Source organism: Balaenoptera ricei, chromosome 20, assembly GCF_028023285.1.
Source record: "Balaenoptera ricei isolate mBalRic1 chromosome 20, mBalRic1.hap2, whole genome shotgun sequence".
Lineage (NCBI taxonomy): Eukaryota > Metazoa > Chordata > Mammalia > Artiodactyla > Balaenopteridae > Balaenoptera > Balaenoptera ricei.
This window is the reverse complement of record NC_082658.1, coordinates 13,391,954-13,411,593: the sequence shown is the minus strand read 5'-3', so window position 1 is coordinate 13,411,593 and position 19,640 is coordinate 13,391,954. Positions and strand designations below refer to the sequence as shown.

General features: G+C 50.3%; 1 protein-coding gene across 13 annotated transcripts in view; it reads left to right on the top strand.

Moving 5' to 3' along the window:
- The window catches only part of B3GNTL1 (UDP-GlcNAc:betaGal beta-1,3-N-acetylglucosaminyltransferase like 1), a 108,169-nt gene that overhangs the window by 70,683 nt on the left and 17,846 nt on the right, over positions 1-19,640 (top strand). For all 13 annotated transcript variants that reach the window (XR_009499411.1, XR_009499409.1, XR_009499410.1 and 10 more), the window contains 2 exons: positions 9,301-9,396; positions 14,693-14,817. Coding sequence is in view for 7 of the 13 variants with exons in the window: in XM_059906855.1 (XP_059762838.1) it covers positions 9,301-9,396; positions 14,693-14,817 (221 nt within the window). In the remaining 6 variants the exon portion in view is untranslated. The remainder of the gene's footprint in view (positions 1-9,300; positions 9,397-14,692; positions 14,818-19,640) is intronic.

Below are 19,640 nucleotides of genomic sequence, written 5' to 3'. Positions count from 1 at the left end.
GTGGGGAGAGACGCTACGGAGAAAACAGCAAAGTGACCGATGAGCACGCGGGCGCCGGAGCTGGCAGGACGGGGGAGGCCTGCTCTGGGCCTCGGGGACTGTCCCTTTGGGGCCAGCGTGCAGCCTGCGAACAACACGCCTGACCCGTGGAGGGCTCTCCAGGTCCCGCTGCTATGATGGCTCAGCCACAGAACTGGAGGAAACAGGCCCAAACCTTTGCTGCTCGGCTGACAGCTGCTCCGCGGGAGCCCTTGTTCTGGATGTGGGGTTCGTGGGGCCTTAGGCACCTCCAGCCCCGTGTCCTTTCTGGGGACGTAGGGGGTGCCCAACGGCAGCTACAGAGGACTCCGGCCCTGAGTGCTCTGCCCCACTACCCAGCTCTGGGGGTGACCCTCTTCCTCCCCTCCCTCCACACCAGCCCCGGACAGGGCAGGGCTGCCTGTGGCATTTCTAACTTCTCTTACCTTCTGGTCGTGGTATTTCCACCACTTAGGCCACCCAACACACACTTACGTTGGTTCTACTTATGTACTGCTGCTTAACGAGCGACTCCAAACTTACAGCTTAGAACAACTTGTCATTGGTCACGGTTTGTGGATTAAGTGGGCAGGTGAGTCTCTTGGGCTTGCGGTGGGCTGGGGACCAGGGCTGGGGGTATCTGTGGTGCCTTTCCCCCAGATCTGGCACCTGGTCTGCTTGGCTGGAGCAGCTGAGAATTTGTCTGTTTTATCTGGTCATTGAATTTATTGGCATAAACTTAATGCTGTTCCTTTACTATGCTATTAATGTCTGTAGGTTTTACAGTGACTTAGGTTCTTTCATTCCTCATACTGATCATTTGTGTCTTTTATCTTTTATTTTGATCATATGTAAGTTAGAGATTTGTCAATATTATTGGGTGTTTTTTTTTTTTTTGAAGAATAAGCTTTTGGTTATTCTTGATTGTTCATTTTCTATTTCATGGATTTCTGCTCTTGTATCTATTATGTCCTTTCTTCTGTTTACTTTGAGTTTACTTTGCTCTTTTCCTCTTTTAAGGTGGAAGCTTAGATCATTGGTTTGAGACCTTCTTTTCTAATATAAGCATTTCAAACTATAAAATTTTCTCTAAATATTGTTCTGGCTGCATTCCACGATTTTGATGTGTTGTTCCTTTCTTTTTGGCCTAAAATCTTTTCTAAGTTTCTTGTGTTTTTTTCTCTTCGACCCATGGGAATTTAGAAGTACGTTGTTTTAATTTCCAAGTATTGGCAGTCCTGACAAAGCAGTAAGCAGCGCAGGAGGGAGGGCTTGTGCTCACAGAGTCCACACCCACCCAAGGCCTGACCCTCAGCCAGTTCTGGTGAAGGCCTGGCTCTTCGCTGACTAAACCCCTTCCTTCTCGCCGGAGCCGCCTGTTGTCTGAACTAGCCTTTGCCATTTCTGTGCATTTCCTCCTGCTTCATGGGTCTGTACCACTAAAGAACAGATTGAATTGTTTGGGGACAGATACTTAGAAATATGACGTGATACAGCAGAAATTGACACAACATTGTGGATCAACTATACTTGAATTAAAAAAAAAAGAAATATGACACGAGCCACAAATGCAAGCCAAAATATAATTTTAAAATTTTTAATAGTTAACACTATAAAAGTAAAAAAAGCAGATGAATTTAATTATAATAATATTTTATTTAATCTAATATATACAGACTATTATCCTTTCAACATGTGATCAATGTGAAAATATCAACGAGATATTTTACGTTCTTTTTTTCATACTAAGTCTTCAAAATCTGATGTGCATTTTACACTCACAGCCTCATTTCATGCGCCTGTGTGCCTGGGGACTGGGTCTGTTTTCTCTGGTCAGTCCCACAACCGGGGGAAACAGCTGGAAATCAGGTGTGCAGCTGCAGAGTCACTCGCCAGAAAACACATCTGGAGTTTTGGCAAGTAAGCATTGAAAACAGGAAGCTCAGTTTTGCTTTGTAATGGTTTCCAAATAACAGTGTGAAATCAGCTTTTTTCTGACAGTCAGGGGAAGTTATGGAGCACGTTTCTTGGGACTGATGTTTTGTATTTGCTAGAAAATGCTGGGTTCAGAGGGCCTCAGGGGCCCTTCTGTGGCATTTGTCGGCGATAGGCCTGGTTTCCCGGACCCTCCAGGACGCCCCGCGCCGCCCCCCAAGCACCCAGATGCTGGGATGCTGGGAGTCACGCGTCTCAGAACTGCACTGATGGCTTCGGGACACTCGTGCTGGCAGCTTCCTTGGCGGCAGCAAAGATTTTGTTAAAGATTATTAAAGTTTGTGTCTTTGCACCTCAGCCGCAGGCACCACTGACCTGATCTCTGTCGCCAGTGACTAGAATTCACATTTTTAGGATTCCACGCAAATGCAATTGTGGTGGCTGCTCTTGCCTGACGCTCACCTGAGTTGCGTGCATATCAGCAGCTTATCTATTTGCTGGGGCGCATATCAGCAGCTTATCTACTTGCTGGGGCACGTCCACTGCGGCTGCACCTCAGTGTCCGGCCACGCGTTGTTGATGAACGTTTGGGTTCAAACAGTTTTTGTCTGTTGCGCAAAAAGCTGCTTGGAACATTCGTGGACAAGTTTTGTGCGGCGTGTGCCCAGGAGCGGAGTGGCTGGTCGTGCGGAGGGTCTGAGCATCTGCTCAGCTGCTTTGCAAAGTGGTTCTGTCTCACCGTCCCTCCTGCAGTGTGTACGATTTTCACTTGGTGTTGTCAGTCTTTTTAATTGTAGCGTCTTGAGGATGTAGTGTGTTTCATCACAGTTAAAATTTCATTTCTCTTCCCAATTAGATACCAGGCGTACTCCTCCCATCCCCCCACCCCACCCAGGTGTAACCACCAAAAACATTTGCAAACATCGGGGGTGGGGGTGGGCGCACTGGAAATGTTACCTTAAATGGAAAAAGGGTCTTTGCAGATGTGATTGAGGACTTTGAGACAGGGAGATTGTCCTGGGTTATCCAGGTGGGACCTAAATGCCGTCCTAAGTGTCCTTATAAGAGGGGGCAAAGGAGATTTGACCCAGAAAGACGAGGAGGCACCAAGCTGCTGGCTGTGAAGACAGGAGAGGGACTGTGAACCAGGGAGGGCGAGGGATGCTGGCAGCCTCCAGAAGCTGGACCAGGCGAGGAACGATGGTCCCCCTGCCTCTGAATGGAGGAGGGCCTGCTGACACCCCAGTTTCACACTGCGAGACTCATTTAGAACTTCTGCCCTCCAGACTGTACGAAAATAAACTACTATTGTTTTAAGTCACTGAGTTTGTGGTAGTTTGTGACAGCAACCACAGAAAACTAGTACAATTACTGCAAGAAATGAAATAAGACCTAAGTGAATGGGAGATACACGGTGCTCATGGGTTAGAGGACTCAGTGTTGAGATGTCCATCCTCCCAGGCTGCTCTCTATGTTCATCATGGTCCCAGTCGATATCACAGCAGGGTTTTTTTTAAATAGAAATTGACAGACTCATTCTAAAATTTGTTGGACATACAAAGGCTTTAGAATAGCCAAAGTTCATCTGAAAAAGAACAAAGCTAGAGGACCAACACTGCCTGACTTCAGGGCTAATCCAGACAATATGTGTTGGCGTAAAGATAGACAAATAGATCAAAGAAACAGACTAGAGTCCAGAACTGACCCGTGTGGACACAGACAACCGATTTTTTTATAAAAGTGCAAATGCAGTTCAGTGGAGAAAGAGCATAATCTCTGAACAGATGAAAAACTTGGATACCTTTATGCAATAAAATTGAACCTTAAAACCTCACACCATACATGAAAGTTAACTCAAAATGGATCCTAGAACTAAATGTAGAACTTAAAACTATAAAACTTCTAGAAGGAGACAGAAAAATATCTTTGCAACCTTGGGTTAGGCAAAAAAGTTCTCAGATAAGATACCAAAATCACAATTCGTAAGAGAAAAAAATGGATAAATTGGACTTCATCAACATTACAAACTTCTTACCATCACCCTTCTGCTTTCCATAAAGAATATGGGAGTAAAATCTCTGAGTGGGGAATGAAACAGGAGAGAAGGGGGCAGGACACAACCTTTGAAATAATGACATAGCCCAAGGACATGACATAAACTGATTAGAACCAAATGGGTCCAAGATGGCCAAGAAGTTGACTTCCACTAGACCTTGAACCTCAGTATACACTCACTGTAACACATCAGCCAGGTAAATGACACACCCACAGGGGCCATGACAGTTCCAAGACGGACCATAAGGATCAAAAAGTGGGCAGTGGCCCAATTCCTGGAAATCCCCGCCCCTTCCCAAAAAAGCTGGAATACTCCTCCCACTCATTAGCCTAGGAAATTACCCACCCCTATAAAAACTGACAACCCCACACCCTGGTGCCTTTCTCACCTTCTGAGGTGGCCCACACTCTGTCTGTGGAGTGTGTTTCTCTCTAAATTCACTTCTTACCTATCAAAAAAAAATTACAAACTTCTTTGAAAGACATTTTTTTGTTTTGTTTTGTTTTTTAATTAATTATTTATTTTTGGCTGCATTGGGTCTTTGCTGCTGCACGCAAGCTTTCTCTAGTTGTGGAGAGCAGGGCCTACTCTTTGTTGCAGTGCGTGGGCTTCTCATTGCGGTGGCTTCTCTTGTTGCGGAGCACGGGCTCTAGGTGCACAGGCTTCAGTAGTTGTGGCATGCGGGCTCAGTAGTTGTGGCTCGTGGGCTCTAGAGCGCACGCTCAGTAGTTGTGGCACATGGGCTTAGTTGCTCCATGGCATGTGGGATCTTCCCGGAGCAGGGCTTGAACCTATGTCCCCTGTGTTGGCAGGCGGATTCTTAACCACTGTGCCACCAGGGAAGTCCCGAAAGACATTGTTAAGAAAATGAAAAGACAGGCCAGGGGAATGGGAGAAAATATTTACAAATAATATCTGATAAAGGACTTGTGCCCAGACCTCTGTAGGACTCTCAAGACTCAGTGATAAGAAAACAAACATCCCAATAAAAAATGGGCCAATGATTTGAATAGATGCTTCATCAAATAAGGTATTTGGATGGTAAATTAGTTCAGCATCATTAACCATTAGAAAAATGTTAAGTCCACAATGAGATACCACAGCACACCTATTAGCACGTCTAGAGTGTAAAGGCTGGCCATCCCAAGTGTTTGTGAGGAAGTGGAGCAATGGGATCTCACACACTGCTGGTGGGAATGCAAATGATCCAACCACTATGGAGAACAATTTAGCAATTTTTTTTTAAAGCTCACCATACAACTGCCTTATCATCCAGCCACCCCCTCCTGGGTGTCTACCTGAGAGAAATGGAAGCCTCTCCACCCAGAGACTTACACACAGATGCCCACAGCACAAACTGGGAGCAGCCTGCATCCACTAATAGGCGAATGGAAAAACAGCTGTAGTTTTGAGCGAACAGGTGGTACTGTGTGAGAAACCAGAAGAGAGCACTACCGCGCGACTCTATTTATGTGAAATTCTGGAAAATGCAAGCTAACTTATTGGTGATAGAAAGCAAATCAGGGAATTTCCTGGTGGTCCAGCGGTTAGGACTGCGCACTCTCACTGCCAAGGGCCTGGGTTCGATCCCTGGTTGGGGAACTAAGATCCTGCAAGCCACTCGGCCAAAAAAAAAAAAAAAAAGCAAATCAGCAATTGCCTGGGGAGGGAGACAGGGAGCTCGCCAAGGGGGACGGACAGGGGCACGAGGAAGCGGGGAGGGGGCTGGTTCAGGGGTTTGTACGCTGGTCACGTTCATCAAACTTTAAATATGTACCGTGTATTGCATGTCAATCATAGTCAACAAAGCTGTAAGAAAGTCATTTGAGTCGCCCTCTACACAGCCAAGAGGAGATGTCAGTGGGCAGCCAGTTCTGTGGTCTGGAGCTTGGGGGCAATTAGGAATGAGTGGTCAGTGCTGATGGGCTGCTGGGTGGGAGGGTCCCTGGAGCAGGGCTCTGGAGCACCTAACGCTGGGGGTCAGGGCGGAGCAAAGCTGGAAGTCGCTGAGTGTCTGTGTCCCCCATTCCTGTATCGAAGCCCTGACCCCACAATGTGATGGGATTGGGAGGCGGGGCCTTTGAGAGTCACTAGGGTCAGCTGAGGCCGTGAGGGTGGGGCCCCGTGATGAGCTGAGTAGCACAGACGCTGGAGCTCTCGCTGCCGCGTGGGGACATGGGAAGAAGGCCGCCTGCAGGCTAGGAAGAGGCCCCACCAGACCAGACCCTGAGCTGTGGCGTGAGCCACCATCCGCGGTGTCCATCTCAGCAGCGCCGGCAGAATGAAGCCTCACAGGTGAGCCGAGCCCGTGTGTATTAACCAAACAGTCTGCTCGGAGGCCTGGGGGCTGAGAGTGTGTGTCGGTCGTTAGAATCAGTGGGTGGTAGGAGCACACGGTGGTCACGTGACAAAGCCAACGCGGCCAGACGTGGTGCCCGTGCTCGCAGGTGGGGGTGGGGGTGGGGGTGGCTGTAGCCAGCCCCGCGTGGGGACCTCAGACCTCCTCCGGGGGCTTTGCCCGAGCCGCCCCCGCCCTCTGAGGCTGCAGCGCCGCTGGGTGTGGGAGCTCGTGTGCTGGGCTGAGGAGGGTGTGGGCATCCCCTGCCCTGTGCCCCTGATCAGAATGGAAGTGAGCCGACTTAAGTACCCGGGGTCATCAATTCCCGCACGTCCCTCTAGCAGGTGGTGGGCTAGCCCTCGGGGCCGCCTGCCCAGGGCAGTGGGAGTGGGGTGTGTGTGTCTGTGTGTATGCGTGTGCAAGGGGCTTGTCGGGGTTGAAGGCTCTGTGCCCGGAGCCTGGGGCCAAGAGAGGCAGGGTGTTTGGAGCTCCCTGGGGACCCCTTCCCTCCTGGGGGCTGCCGTCCTTCTCCCTCCCTGCCTCGGACCCTGACCCAGACGTCAGCGTGGGCAGTGCAGCCGAGGGGAGGAAAGGGAGCCTAGTGCCCAGATCCTTCATGCTCCCCGAATGTCAAGGGAGAGAGCCCTGTGTTCTGGTCTCTAGTTGTTGTTGGCAGAACCTCCGTGGCCCAGGCCAGGGGTAGTGGCTGCCGGCAGGGCAAATCCCAGAGAAGCCAGGAGCCACTCTCGGCCCCTCGGTGGGCTGCCTGGACTGGCCTGAGCCTGTGGGGCAGTGGAGGCAGAATCGTGACCATGCCAGGGAACTGGCCCTGGAGTCCTGCTGACCTGCCCGACGCTGGGGCCTGGCCATGTTTCACATGTGGGGGACAGGAGGTCTGCCCTGGCCACTTGGACACGTGATGTGAGTGCAGTGAGCGACCCAAACGGGCCATTCGTGGAAGAAAGGTTGGTTTTCTTCTAAGACAGTTTTGGTCAAGATTTCTTGTAATGAGTCTCTGGGATTTTAGAGGCGGGATACGCTCATTAAGCCTAGGCCACTTTCTCCCGAGGGCCCCACGGCGTCCCCCGGCCAGCTAGTCGGTGGCCAGTCTGGACAGGACCTGGGCCCCCTGCTCTGCCGCAGGATGAGGAAGGGGGACCCAGTGGCAGCCTCGAGGGGACAGACAGCAGCACCTGTGTACAGAGGGCGGCCGAGGGACTCACTGCCCGCTGGGCCCCCTACACGCTACACTTCACACACCAGGTTAAAACATGGGATTCGTTCACGTGCACATAATTCAGTTTAAATGGTGACTAGAACTGATGACTGGCAAACTTCTAGAAGGGTTGTTAAGACCCTCACAAGTTCTGTCTTGCTGGAAACCACATTGAAAACTCGGAACCCGCACGTAAGTAGCTGCTCCACTTCCTAACCTCGCGGAGGGGTGTGAGGGACCCCATTGTGCCTTCGAGCAGCACCCACGTCAATCACCAACGTCCTCGTCACCACTCCAGCCTCGTTTCTTCCCTGTATTGCCAGAGAGAAAATTCCACAAATGTGTTTCCCCACATTTGTGGTCGGTGAGGCTCTAGAGCGAGCAGAGAAGTCGAGAGGCGGGGACTTCTGGGGGGCCCTTCGGGGCTCACTGCTCTGGAGGCCCCAGTGCATAGAGGCAGCTGCAAAGCTGGTATCCCCTTGGCAGCCCTGTCTCCTCTGGTCAGTCTTCACGTTGGACAGTGTGACGGCCTGGAGAGGTGGCCGGCTGCTCTGTGTGTGTGTGTCTGTGTGTCCATGTGTCTCTGTGTGTGTCTGTGCGTGTGTCTATATGTATCTGTGTGGTTAGGAATGTGTGTGCCTCTGATTTTTTTTACACAGACGTCCCCTCCGAGGCATCATTAAGCCTGGAAAAACCATTTAAATAAAAAATGTTTAAGAAAAATTAAAGTAAAACGAACTCTTTTCCTTTTTGGTGTACAGTTTTGTGAGTTTTAGCACATGTGTACATATTTGTGTAACCACTACAACCCAGCTTTGTTTTGTGTAAAATGGTGATAAATGTTTGGACCTCACCCTCATTAATGTTCCCCGGCTTCAAAAAAGCCCAGTGACCGGTGTGATCGAGGTTGCACTGCTCACAGCAAAACTCCAGCTCAGGTCACACCTGTGGCTCAGACGCAGAAGCCACTTGGGGCGCTGAGTGAGCTGGTGGTGGAATCATCTTGAAGCAAAAGTGCTGAAGAGATGCTCAGGGCTGAGCGAGCTTGGCGGGTGTGGGCTGCATGCGAGGGGCGACCTGTCCTGAGTGACCGTTTGCTGCTGGATGTGCACAAGCCACGTCCAAATACGGAAGAAACATCCCAGGCACAGAGGGATGTGGGTCTGTCCATCCTGCTCTGTTCCAGCTCAGCTTCCGGCCTCTGGCTCCCTGTCCCTGCAGCGCGCTCACAGCCTCTCACTGTCAGTGATTCGGGTCCAGGACGGACCGAACGTCCGCCAGGTTCTCACAGAGTCAATGGTGCAAGCACAGATTTTATAACATAGTAGAAATAAAGTAAGACTGCAGAGCCCTCAAGCCCAGCTGTCCACCAATCGTGCTGAACGTGGTGAACAGACCCCCACGTGGTGGCCGTGCAATGCCTTGCCACCCCTCTTCATTTTAGATGCTTGTTTTCGTCGGCTCACTCAACCAGTGATTAGAGCACGCCCCCCGAGAACCTGGGTGGTGAGCGTCAGCCGCAGAACGGGACCTGGTGGGGGAGCTTGAGCCCGTCTGTCAGCCTTGGGAGCTGGACACCACTGACCTGGCTCTAAAGCCCCTTGAACCTTTGTCCCGACAGGGAAGGGCTGTGCACGTTTGCTTGTCACTTTCTGAGCGACTTTGTGGGAAATAACCTGTGGGCTGTGTGGTGAGCCGTTCTTCTCTGTTAACTGTGTCCACACTGATTGCTTCCAGGTGTTCACCTCCAATGGCCCCACCGTGATCATGCCCACCTGGTTCTGCTCCCGAGCCTGGTTCTCCCACGTGGGCCCATTTGACGAGGGCGGGCGGGTAAGTGCGGGCCCCGTGGATTCCTCCTCTGGGCCGGGCTGGGCTGGGCTGGGCCGGGCTGGGCCGGGCTGGGCCGGGCCGGGCCGGGCCGGGCCGGGCCGCCGTCCCCCTATGAGGGCCTTCGCAGCACTTCCTGCTTCCCGAGCCTCGCGTGCTGAGCCTCCCAGGGCGCGGCCGGGGCACCGCTCGGCCTGTGTTGTGCGGGAAGCAGGGGATTTCTGTGTGAAGGCTGTGGGCGCTGGGCGTCCGCTCCTGGCTCACACCCGCCCGGCACGCTGGTCTCCGGGCTCCGGCCCAGAAATGGGGACGCGACGCTGACCCGCTCCCCTCCCACCCCGACAGTCTTAAGAGTGAGCGCTCCGACACCGACCAGAAGGTAAATCTTAGGGTTAGTTTATTTTCCCTTACCCCCCCCCTCCCCTTAAATTGGCTTTCAGATCGCGAGTTTTGGTACTCGTGGTGGAAGGGGTGGGCCAGGCATGTTAAGGCCCATCAGGCCGGAAGGTGGGGATAACTCAGGCCCAGGCTCACCGTCTGCCCCAGGACCTTGGCCACGGTCCTGCCTGCTCTGACTCTCCTCTCCGCTTCGGGGGGGACCTTCACTGACTGCACAGGGGCCACGTGGAGCCTTGGCTTGGAGCCAACCCCCTCCCTGACCCTACCCGGCATTCCTCTGCCCGCCCCCCTGCCCGTCACGCACACAGTCTCATTTTGGAGGGAGAGGCTGGCTCCCCCACTGCCCCCTGCCCTGGACCCTGGCCGGACGGTCCCTCATGGCCTCCCAGACATGCCCTCCAGGAGCAGTGCTGGTCTCACGTTTACAGACCAGGGGCTCGAGGGGAGCATAGTGCCCTGAGGGCTGGACTGAGGTTTGGGGACTGGTCCTCAGCTGATTCTCCATGTCCAAGAGGCTGCAGTTGTTGCCCATGGAGAGAAGGGCAGGGAACCGAAGCAGCCGGGACAGTCGAGGTGCTAAAGGACGCAGAGCAGGAGGGTGGCGAGACTCGGGGGTGAGGGTGGCTGAGCGGTCGTGGACACGGCGGCCATGAGCTGGAACCTGCAAGGTGCACAGGCTTTAAATTGGGAAAATGCACTCGCAGAGGCAAGGTGGGGGAGGGGAGTCGGAGATTTGGAGGAAGGCGCCATCTGGCGCCCTCAGCATCCAGCTGAGGGGTCTGGATGTCCCCAGGAGGCAACCGTTTCAGGCCCTTAAACAAAAAGGAACTTGACAAAAATGGTGTTTGTTGGTTCAGAACAGGGCTCTTCTGAGGGCCGGTCTGGCCTGGGTGAGAAAGTCCTGGAGGGGGAACGGCCCGGAGGGGGGTCGTGGTTGCTCAGAAGAGCTGCCACCCAGCACAGCAGACACTTGGCAGAAGTGCTTTTGCATCTGTTGGAAGGATCCCCAGGCTCGGAGTCGCTGTGGGAGTTATGAGCTGTCCCCCCCTCTCCAGAGGGTGTACCCCAGGCTCCTTTGCATTTTAGCCATTCTGATTGCAGTTCTGTAGTTTCTTGTTGTATTTTAATTTGCATTTCTGAGATGACTTATGACGTTGAGCAATTTTTCATGCGCCGATTGGCTACTTGTATGTTATTTTATGAAGCGTCCAAATCTTTTGCCCAGTTTTCAGTGGGGTGTCTTCTTACTGTCGAGTCGTTGGTGCGCTTGGTCAGATACTTGCTTGTGGGCATTTTCTCCCACCCTGGGTCTCAGCGTTCTGGGATTTCCTCTCGCTCCCACTTGTGTTCGTCCCAGATTCTATCCTGAGGACGTTAGAGCAGCGAGGCTGGGGCTTCCACCCCTGTTTTGTGCGTTTTATCTCCCCGCCCCGGGGCTTCCCACTCTGGGCATGGGGCTCACAGATGCCGTAGAGGTTGGCCACTCAGCCACCCAGAGCCAGAAATCGGCACCTTCTCTTGTGCATTAAAAACCTCTCTTGGTATCAAAGAAGGTTTGTATTTTGTCATCTCTGTATTTATCTCTCTTTAAATGCCCTTGGTCCCAAGTGCTCTGCTTAAACCTTTCCTGGTTGGCTTTTTTTTTTTCGGTTTTTGGAAGTATTCTGACTCCCACCTGTTGCCTGAACAGCAGCCAGGAGATCACCCTGTTCCCTCATTCCTTTCTCCTCCTATTTTGTTGCGTGATTTCCGCTCTTGTCAGAAGGCAGCCCCGCGTGCTGAGTCCCCAGCCGCCCGTCTGTGTCCCTGGACTCAGCCTCACACGTCAGGCTGTCCGGGCCTCCGCGTTCCTTGAGTTCCTGCACATTCAGACTGTGGTTCTGGACATGTGAAGGAGGTATGGGCTGGACATAAAACCCTGAGTCACACCTTCCCTTGCATGTCTTGACAACACAGCTCCCTGTTGCCTTGCTTTGCCCGACGCTCCTTCGATTCGCTCGGCTTTGTAAGGTGCTTGACCTTTTCCTGGAGGCTCTGAGAATTCCTCCCTTGTTAAAAGACTCATGGTTTCACTGGGATTGGTCTTAATGCGGACCTGGTTCCGATGTGTGGAACCAGGTCTGCTTTTATCTCTTGTTTGGGTTATAGTTTTAAGTTTCAGCTGTCTGCCATTGTTGTGATTTTCTGTTTCAAAGACTCATTATACATTGGCTAGATTTTCTTTGACTGTCTTCCATTTCAACAACTTTCTCTTAACCCTCGTTACTTATTTTGTTATTTAATTTTCATTTTCTTGTTTATTTTCCTACATTTCTTCAGTGTCCCTTATTAAATTTTTATTCAGATCTGTTTTCCCTGGAGGACTTTCTAATTTAGTCTTCGTTTCTCATATAATTTTTGTCTTTTTCTTCTATTTCTTTTTTTGAGTTCAGTCAACCCTCTTCTATTTAAAAGGTTTATTGGGATATAATTCACATACATACGATTCAACTACTAAAATGTGCAGTTCGGTGAATTTTAGCAAATTCACAGGGATGCACAACCATCACCACCATCTGATGTTACACAACAGTTTCACCCCCCAGGGAAGCCCACGTGCAGTCACGCCGCCCTGGCCTCCCCAGCCCAGGCTAATCCTCCTCCTCCTCCCCTTCTCATGTCTGTCCTCCTTTTTGCAGGGGTCCAGCTTTGTTAGTTATTGAATTTCTGATTCAAGACGGGTCTCCTCATTCTCAAGCCTTGTGGAGGACGTGTGATTTCACTTGGAGGGTTATTCACAGGGTTTTTTTCTCCTTCATGGTTTTTGTTGTTGTTGTTATTTGGGGTGAATTTCTGTCCACGGAAGTGTTCGTTTTCTGTTTCTTCTCACACGGGCTTTGTATAGCCGCGGTTCATGGGATTCCTACCTCAGGGTCGCCCCCTCTGTCACCCCAGGGAAGTGCAGCGGGTGTTGAGGGCAGGGAGGGGAGGAGGGTGTGTCTCTCCTTCTTTGTTTCCTTTTGTCCCACAGGGTCCTAATCCCCTTTCACCACATCTCTGAGGGCGCCTACCCATCCAACCGCGTTCTCACACCCCAGGGGCCCCAGGGCTCGGGGTGACCCCCCCGGTCTGCCCAGGCCCCCATCTCCACGGGGGACTGGGGCTCAGCACCCCGTCTTCCTCGACGTCACCTCTGCACCCCATCGCGGCCTCTGTCGCTGTTTGCAGCCGGTTGGCGGTGCCCAGGCTCTGTGAATCGGGGGTGGGGGTGCCCTCCACGCCCCAGCCACCCGCCTCTGGCTAAATTCTCACTTGTCTCTGTGGTTGAGGTCCTCTTGGTCATGAGAAGAGAGGACATTTTCTCTCCTTCCTAAATCTATAAAGCGCAGAGTCACAACGTGCTCTTGAAAGGTGCCTCTGAAAATGCAGAAAATTAGAAAAAGGAAAAACTACGCAAATGACCCGTGACCCCATCACCACACATCTGCTCTGAACTTTTGTGTGGGGTCCTTTTGTCTTCCTTTTACTGTGGACAGCTTTTAGCCAAGCTGCAAACACAATTTTGAAACTTGATTTTTAACTTAACATTTTGTTATAAATCTTTTCATGTCCTTGTGGCCTTTGTGAAAACACTACAGTCACCACACAGTGGTCCATCGAGTCACTGATTGACTCAACCGCCCGACGCTGCAAGTGAAGTGGTTCGCATGTTTCCGCGTCACTAACGAGAATGCGCCGATTTCCTATTCGGCTGGCTTCCATTGCGATGCCCTGACGGCCTTGCGGTGTGTCAGGGACCCCGGGCGGCGATTCCCTGGGCAGTGGTGGCTTTGTTCAGGGACAGAGGCGGGCAGGCTGGCGCCCAGTGTGGCAGCTCAGGAGTGAGAGCTGAGTGGGCTGCTTCCGGGGATGGCGCTCAGGCCCGAGCCAGGAGGCAGCGGCACTCGCGCCGGGGCGGCCACAGACAAAGAGCGTCAGTTCATCACAGACCCCAGAGGCCAGGTGCATAGGGCCCAGTCAGGGGGTACGCTCGGGCCAAGAGGCTGGCCAAGAGGGGCCAGGGGTCCCATCTCCCCCGAGGATGATAGCCACCAGGCTCCATCAGGACGTCGAGACCTCAGAGGCCAGCTGTGCCGCCTTCCTCTCGGGGTGGATGAGCTGGGGGGCAGCCGTGGCTTTACTGGAAGCAGTGGGCCCGGCCGTGGTGCTGGCATTGCCTCGGTGAAACCGAGCTCGGGCTGGAGAGCCGGCGGAGGAGGACAGGCTGGGGCTGGAGAGCAGCAGCCTCTGGGCTGTCAGGAAACCAGCCTCTGCCCGGAGCAGGGGTCCTGGCAGTGTCCCCAGCCGTTGCCGGGCTCTGCTCACCAGACACACCCTGGGTGATCTCCTGTCCTGACCCCCTGCTCACTTGGTTTTCACCTTGAATTTAAGAAAGTGAGGGGAGCCAACTTGGTGTCCCCACCAGGACTGAGATCCCCCAGACTGGCCAGCAGCGTGGCTGTGACCCCAACGGCCAGCCCTGGTCTGCGCTTCTCCAGGAGGGGGCAGGAGGCCTGGGTTCTCACAGGACGGGAACACCCAGTGGGACACTGCAGACCCTCGGAGCAGCATGCCATCAACAGGGAGGGGGCGGGTCAGCGGGCCAGCAGTGCGGGCCAGGGGTCAAGTTTGAGGCTGTGAGTGGGGGTGACACTGGGGCTTGGGTCCACCCCTCGGGCACCTTCTTGTCCTGAAGACGCCTCTTGTGGTCACGCTTGCCCAGTGCCGGCCACAAGGTCGGGGAGCTGGATATGTTGTTCTCCCGCTGAGGCCTCACGGGTCAGGCCAGGCTCAAGTGGCTGGGGCGCCGGGCGGATCCGCGTCTCCCGTCGCCTGAATGAGGCTCTGTCGTGAGCGGATACACGTTTCTTTCGTCCCGCAGGGTGTCCCCGAGGACCTGCTGTTCTTCCACGAACACCTGAGGAAGGGCGGCGGGCTCGTCCGCGTGGACCAGAGCCTCCTCCTCTACCGCTACCACCCCGGCGCGGCCACACACTCCGTCCTCGAGTACGCAGGTCCCGGGTCCAGACCGGGCGGGGTCAGTGGGGCAGACACAGGTGACCCAGTCAGGTCGCAAGGCAGGAAACCTGGGAGCGTGGCCGGCACGGGGCATGCAGCCTCCCGGAAGGGACGTTGTCCTAGGTCCACGGACCAGCATTTCCCTGGGATCGAGGCCAAATGTCTGTTCTCACTTTTTTGAAGTGAGGTAGGATTCACGTGTAGTTGTCCTCTTGGGGTTTTGTTCTCACTTGCTTTGAGTTGACGGGATTCTCAGAGTGAGCCCAGCCCCCCGCTAACGGGATTACAGGCGGGCTGGGGGCACCCTCTTCCTTCTCCGCCCACCAGGGGAGGGCTGCTGGGACCGAGGTTGGGCCGCTCCCTCTGTGGGGCATCACAAGGGCACTAGCCCCCTCCCTCTCATGGCCCACACGTCCCCCAGGCCCCAAGGCTAGAGGCCCACTACCAGGGACAGGGCAGGGATGGTGCCGAAAGTACAGGCAGGGTGAAGGCAAGGGAGGGTGTGTTTTTCTTTCTTTAGTTTGAACTGTGTGTGTGTGCACATGTGTGCCTGTGTGTGCACGTTTGTGCACGTGTGTGGGTGTTACATTTCAAACAACTACAAGTACGTATCCCCCTTGGTGCTACCGTAATGCTGCTCTCTTGGGGACAGGGAGGAATGGGGCTCTGAAACAGGTCTACGATCAGGGGATCTTTTGATTGTAAAGAGCGTGATGCAGGGACATGCATTTGTGTTTCTGGAAATAGAAGAGACTCTGTTCTTCCCCTGGAGGGTGTGAGACTCGTTGGAAGGTGTGGCTTCTCAGTTTCTGTCCTGGGAGGTCTCCTGTCCACTGTCACAGTGGGTGTGATGTGCACTGTCACAGTGGGTGTGATGCTGATTTGGGCATGTGTCGTCAGTGGTGGGGGGGTGTCCCAGATTGCAGCATCCATATAGTTTATTTATTTATTTATTTATTTTTGGCTGCCTTGCATCTTCGTTGCTGCGCGCGGGCTTTCTCTAGTTGCGGTGAGCGGGGGCTACTCTTCATTGCGGGGTGCGGGCTTCTCATTGCGGTGGCTTCTCTTGTTGCAGAGCACGGGCTCTAGGCATGCAGGCTTCAGTAGTTGTGGCACACGGGCTCAGTAGTTGTGGCTCGCAGGCTGTACAGCGCAGGCTCAGTAGTTGTAGTGCACGGACTTAGTTGCTCCGTGGCATGTGGGATCTTCCCAGACCAGGGCTCGAACCCGTGTCCCCTGCACTGGCAGGCGGATTCTCAACCACTGGGCCACCAGGGAAGCCCCCAGCGTCCATACTGACTTGGGAGATCCTTGAACTTTTGCGCACGTGCTATTCAACACTAAAACTTAGCTTCTTTGTTTTCCAGCTTTAAGCAAAAGAGCTTGATTTCTCTTTTGTTAAGTCTGAATTCTCATACAGTAGATTTAGTGGAGCATCATTGGGAGTTTGTTGCCATGAATTTGACTCAATGCAAGTGTGATTTGCACACATGGGGTAAAGGTCATTTTCTAGGGGGACATAACAATCCTAAATGTGTATATCCCTAATCACAGAGTTTCAAAATACATGAGGCAAAAACTGAGATTGGAGTTGGAGATTTTAATACTCCTACCTCAGTAATTGATAGAAGCTGTGGGTGGGGAAGTCTGTGAGGATCAGAAGATTTGAGCAACACTATTAACCAACATGACAGGAGACATTTAAGGAACACTATAGTCAACTGCAGAATACGCATTCTTTTAAAGTACAAGATAGACATTACTTTGGACCAATAAACAAATCTGAATAAATTTCAAATGATTGAAATCATACTGGTTATGTTTTATAAATTAGAAATCATTAAGGCATCTTTTTTTCTCTTTTTTGGCTGCATTGGGTCTTTGTGGCTGTGTGCCGGCTTTCTCTAGTTTTGCGGCAAGCGTGAGCTACTCTTTGTTGCGGTGCACAGGCTTCTCGTTGCGGTGGCTTCTCTTGTTGTGGAGCACGGGCTCTAGGTGCATAGGCTTTAGTAGTTGCGGCTTGCGGGCTCTAGAGCGCAGGCTCAGTAGTTGTGGCACATGGGCTTAGTTGCTTCATGGCATGGGGGATCTTCCCAGACCAGGGCTCAAACCTGCGTCCCCTGCATTGGCAGGCAGATTCTTAATCACTGCACCACCAGGGAAGTCCTAAGACATCTTGAATATACAAAATATTTGGAAATTAAGCAACCAAGGGAAAAAATCACAGAGGATATTAGGGAAAAAAATTAACTTGATGACAAAACAGTATGTCAAAATTTGTGGAATTTAGCTAAAGCAGAGTTTATAGTAAGTTTTTATAGCTTTAAAAGCTTATATTATAAAAGAAGAAACTAAAGAATTATCTAAGTCTCCACCTTTAAAGGTTTCAAAAGTAATAGCAAAGTAAACTCAAAGTAAATAGAAGGAAAGGTATGAAGAAGGTAAAATTGAAAATGGACAGTCAGTAGAAAAAAAATCAGCAAAACCAAGAACTGGCTTGAAATAAAATCAATTGACAAACCTCTAACAAGATTTATTTTTAAAAGAAAACACAGGTTACCAATATACTGGCAATTAAAGAGGGGACATCATTACAGATCCAATAGATATTTAAAGTATAAATAATAGAGAATTCCCTGGCAGTATAGTGGTTGGGACTCCGTGCTTCCACTGCAGGGGGTTTAGGTTCAATCCCTGGCTGGGGAACTAATATATCCTGCATGCCCTGCACACGGCCAAAAAAAAAAAAAGAAAGGTATAAATAATAATTAAAAATTAGATTAGTAATTTAAAAACTTTTCATAAAGAAAAGCCAAGCCAGATGGCTTTACTGATATATTCTATCAAAAATGTAAGGAAGAAATAATACCAGTCTAACATAAATTCTTTCAGGAAATAGAAGAGGAGAAAGATCTATTGGGTGTTGGGAGGGAGGAGCTTCACACTCACTCTGTGAGACCAGCATGACTCTGAAGTAAAAAATGCTACAAGAATATTGCAAGAAAATAAAATTACAGACAAATATCCCTTATGAAAATAGATGCAAAAATCATTCACAAAATATTACCAAGTCAAATTCAGAAATATATATGAAAGGATAATACATCATGAATACAAGTCTGGTTTAACATTCAGAAATCAATTAGTATGATTTAATACAGTAACAGAATAAAGGATAAGAATCACACAATCAAGCGCAATAGATGCAGAAAAAGCACTGGGCAAAATTGAATACCCATTCATGATTTTTTTAAAAACTCAGCAAACTAGAAATAGAAGGAAACTTTCTCAGTCTGATAGCATCTACTCAAACCTATAACTAACCTCATACTTAATCATTAAAGACTGAAAGGTTTCCCTTCTAAGATCAGGAGGAAGCGATCTGATCGCTCCTCTCACTACTTCTATTCCACATTGTAATGGAGGTCAGTGCAATGAGACAGGAAAAAGAAAATATATAAGTATTAGAAAGTGGAAGTAAAACTAGCATCATTTGTAGATGGCATGATTGTGTTTCATAGGAAATCAAAACCAATAACTTAGCTAATTTTCCAGAATACAAGTTTATAGAATTGCAATGAACAACTGAAAAAATGCAGTTGAAAAAATGTACAACGGCATCAATAATAAAATACTTTTGAGTAAGTTTAGTAAGGTATGTCTATGTCCGCTAAAACCTACTCCAAAAAAGGCTGAGGGAAATTAAAGAAAACCTATAAAATAGATGGAGAGATATACCACATTCATGGATTGGAAGACTCAGTATTGTTAACGTCAGTTCTCTCCAAATTGATCTGTAAATTCAATGCAATCCCAGTAAAAGTCCCAGGTGGCTTCTTTGTAGAAATTGATAATCTGATCTTAAAATTCGCATGAAAATCAAAGGGCCCAGAGTGTCCTAAACAATCTTGAAAAGAACAAAATTTGAGGATTTATTATGCCTGATTTTAAGACTCACTCTGAAGCTACAGCAATCAAGAAAATGTATTAATAGAATGAAGACAGACATACACATCAATGAAACAGCAGAGAGTCCAGAAATAGACTCACAATTGATTTTCAACAGTCTCCAAAGGCATTCAATGGAAAAAGAAAAATATTTTTAACAAATGGAGCAAATGGATATCCATATGGAAAAAAAATCTCATGTCCTATAGAAAAATTCATTCTAGATGGCTTAGATATAAACATAGAAGCAGCTAAAATATAAAGCTTCTAGAAGAAAACATCAGGGAATATCTTCACAACCTGGGGATAGGAAAAAATTTATTAGAGAGGACACCAGAATCTTTAGCCCCCTTTTTTTTTTTTTGGCTGTGTAGGGTCTTAGTTGCAGCACATAGGCTCTTCGTTGCGGCATGCGGGCTTCTCGCTAGTTGAGGTGCGCAAACTCAGTAGTTGAGGCCCGGGGGCTTAGTTGCCCCGGCATGTGGAATCTTAGTTCCCCGACCAGGGATCGAACCTGCATCCCCTGCATTGGAAGGCAGATTCTTAACCACTGGACCACCAGGGAGGTCCCTCTTTAGTGCTTTAAAATTGATAGATTGGACTTCATCAAAATTAAAAACTTTTGCTCATAAAAAGACACCATTAGGAAAATGAGTAGACAAACCACAGACTGGGAGAAAATATTGATAATCTATATATCTCACAGAGGGCTAGTATGGGGGAGATATTAAGAACCCCTATTACCCCCAAATAAAAAGAAAATCTAATAAAAGTAGGCAAAATAGTTGAACAGACACGACACTTCACAAAGAAATAATATATAAGGTCAATTAGTTCATGAAAACGGTTTCATCATTATCAGA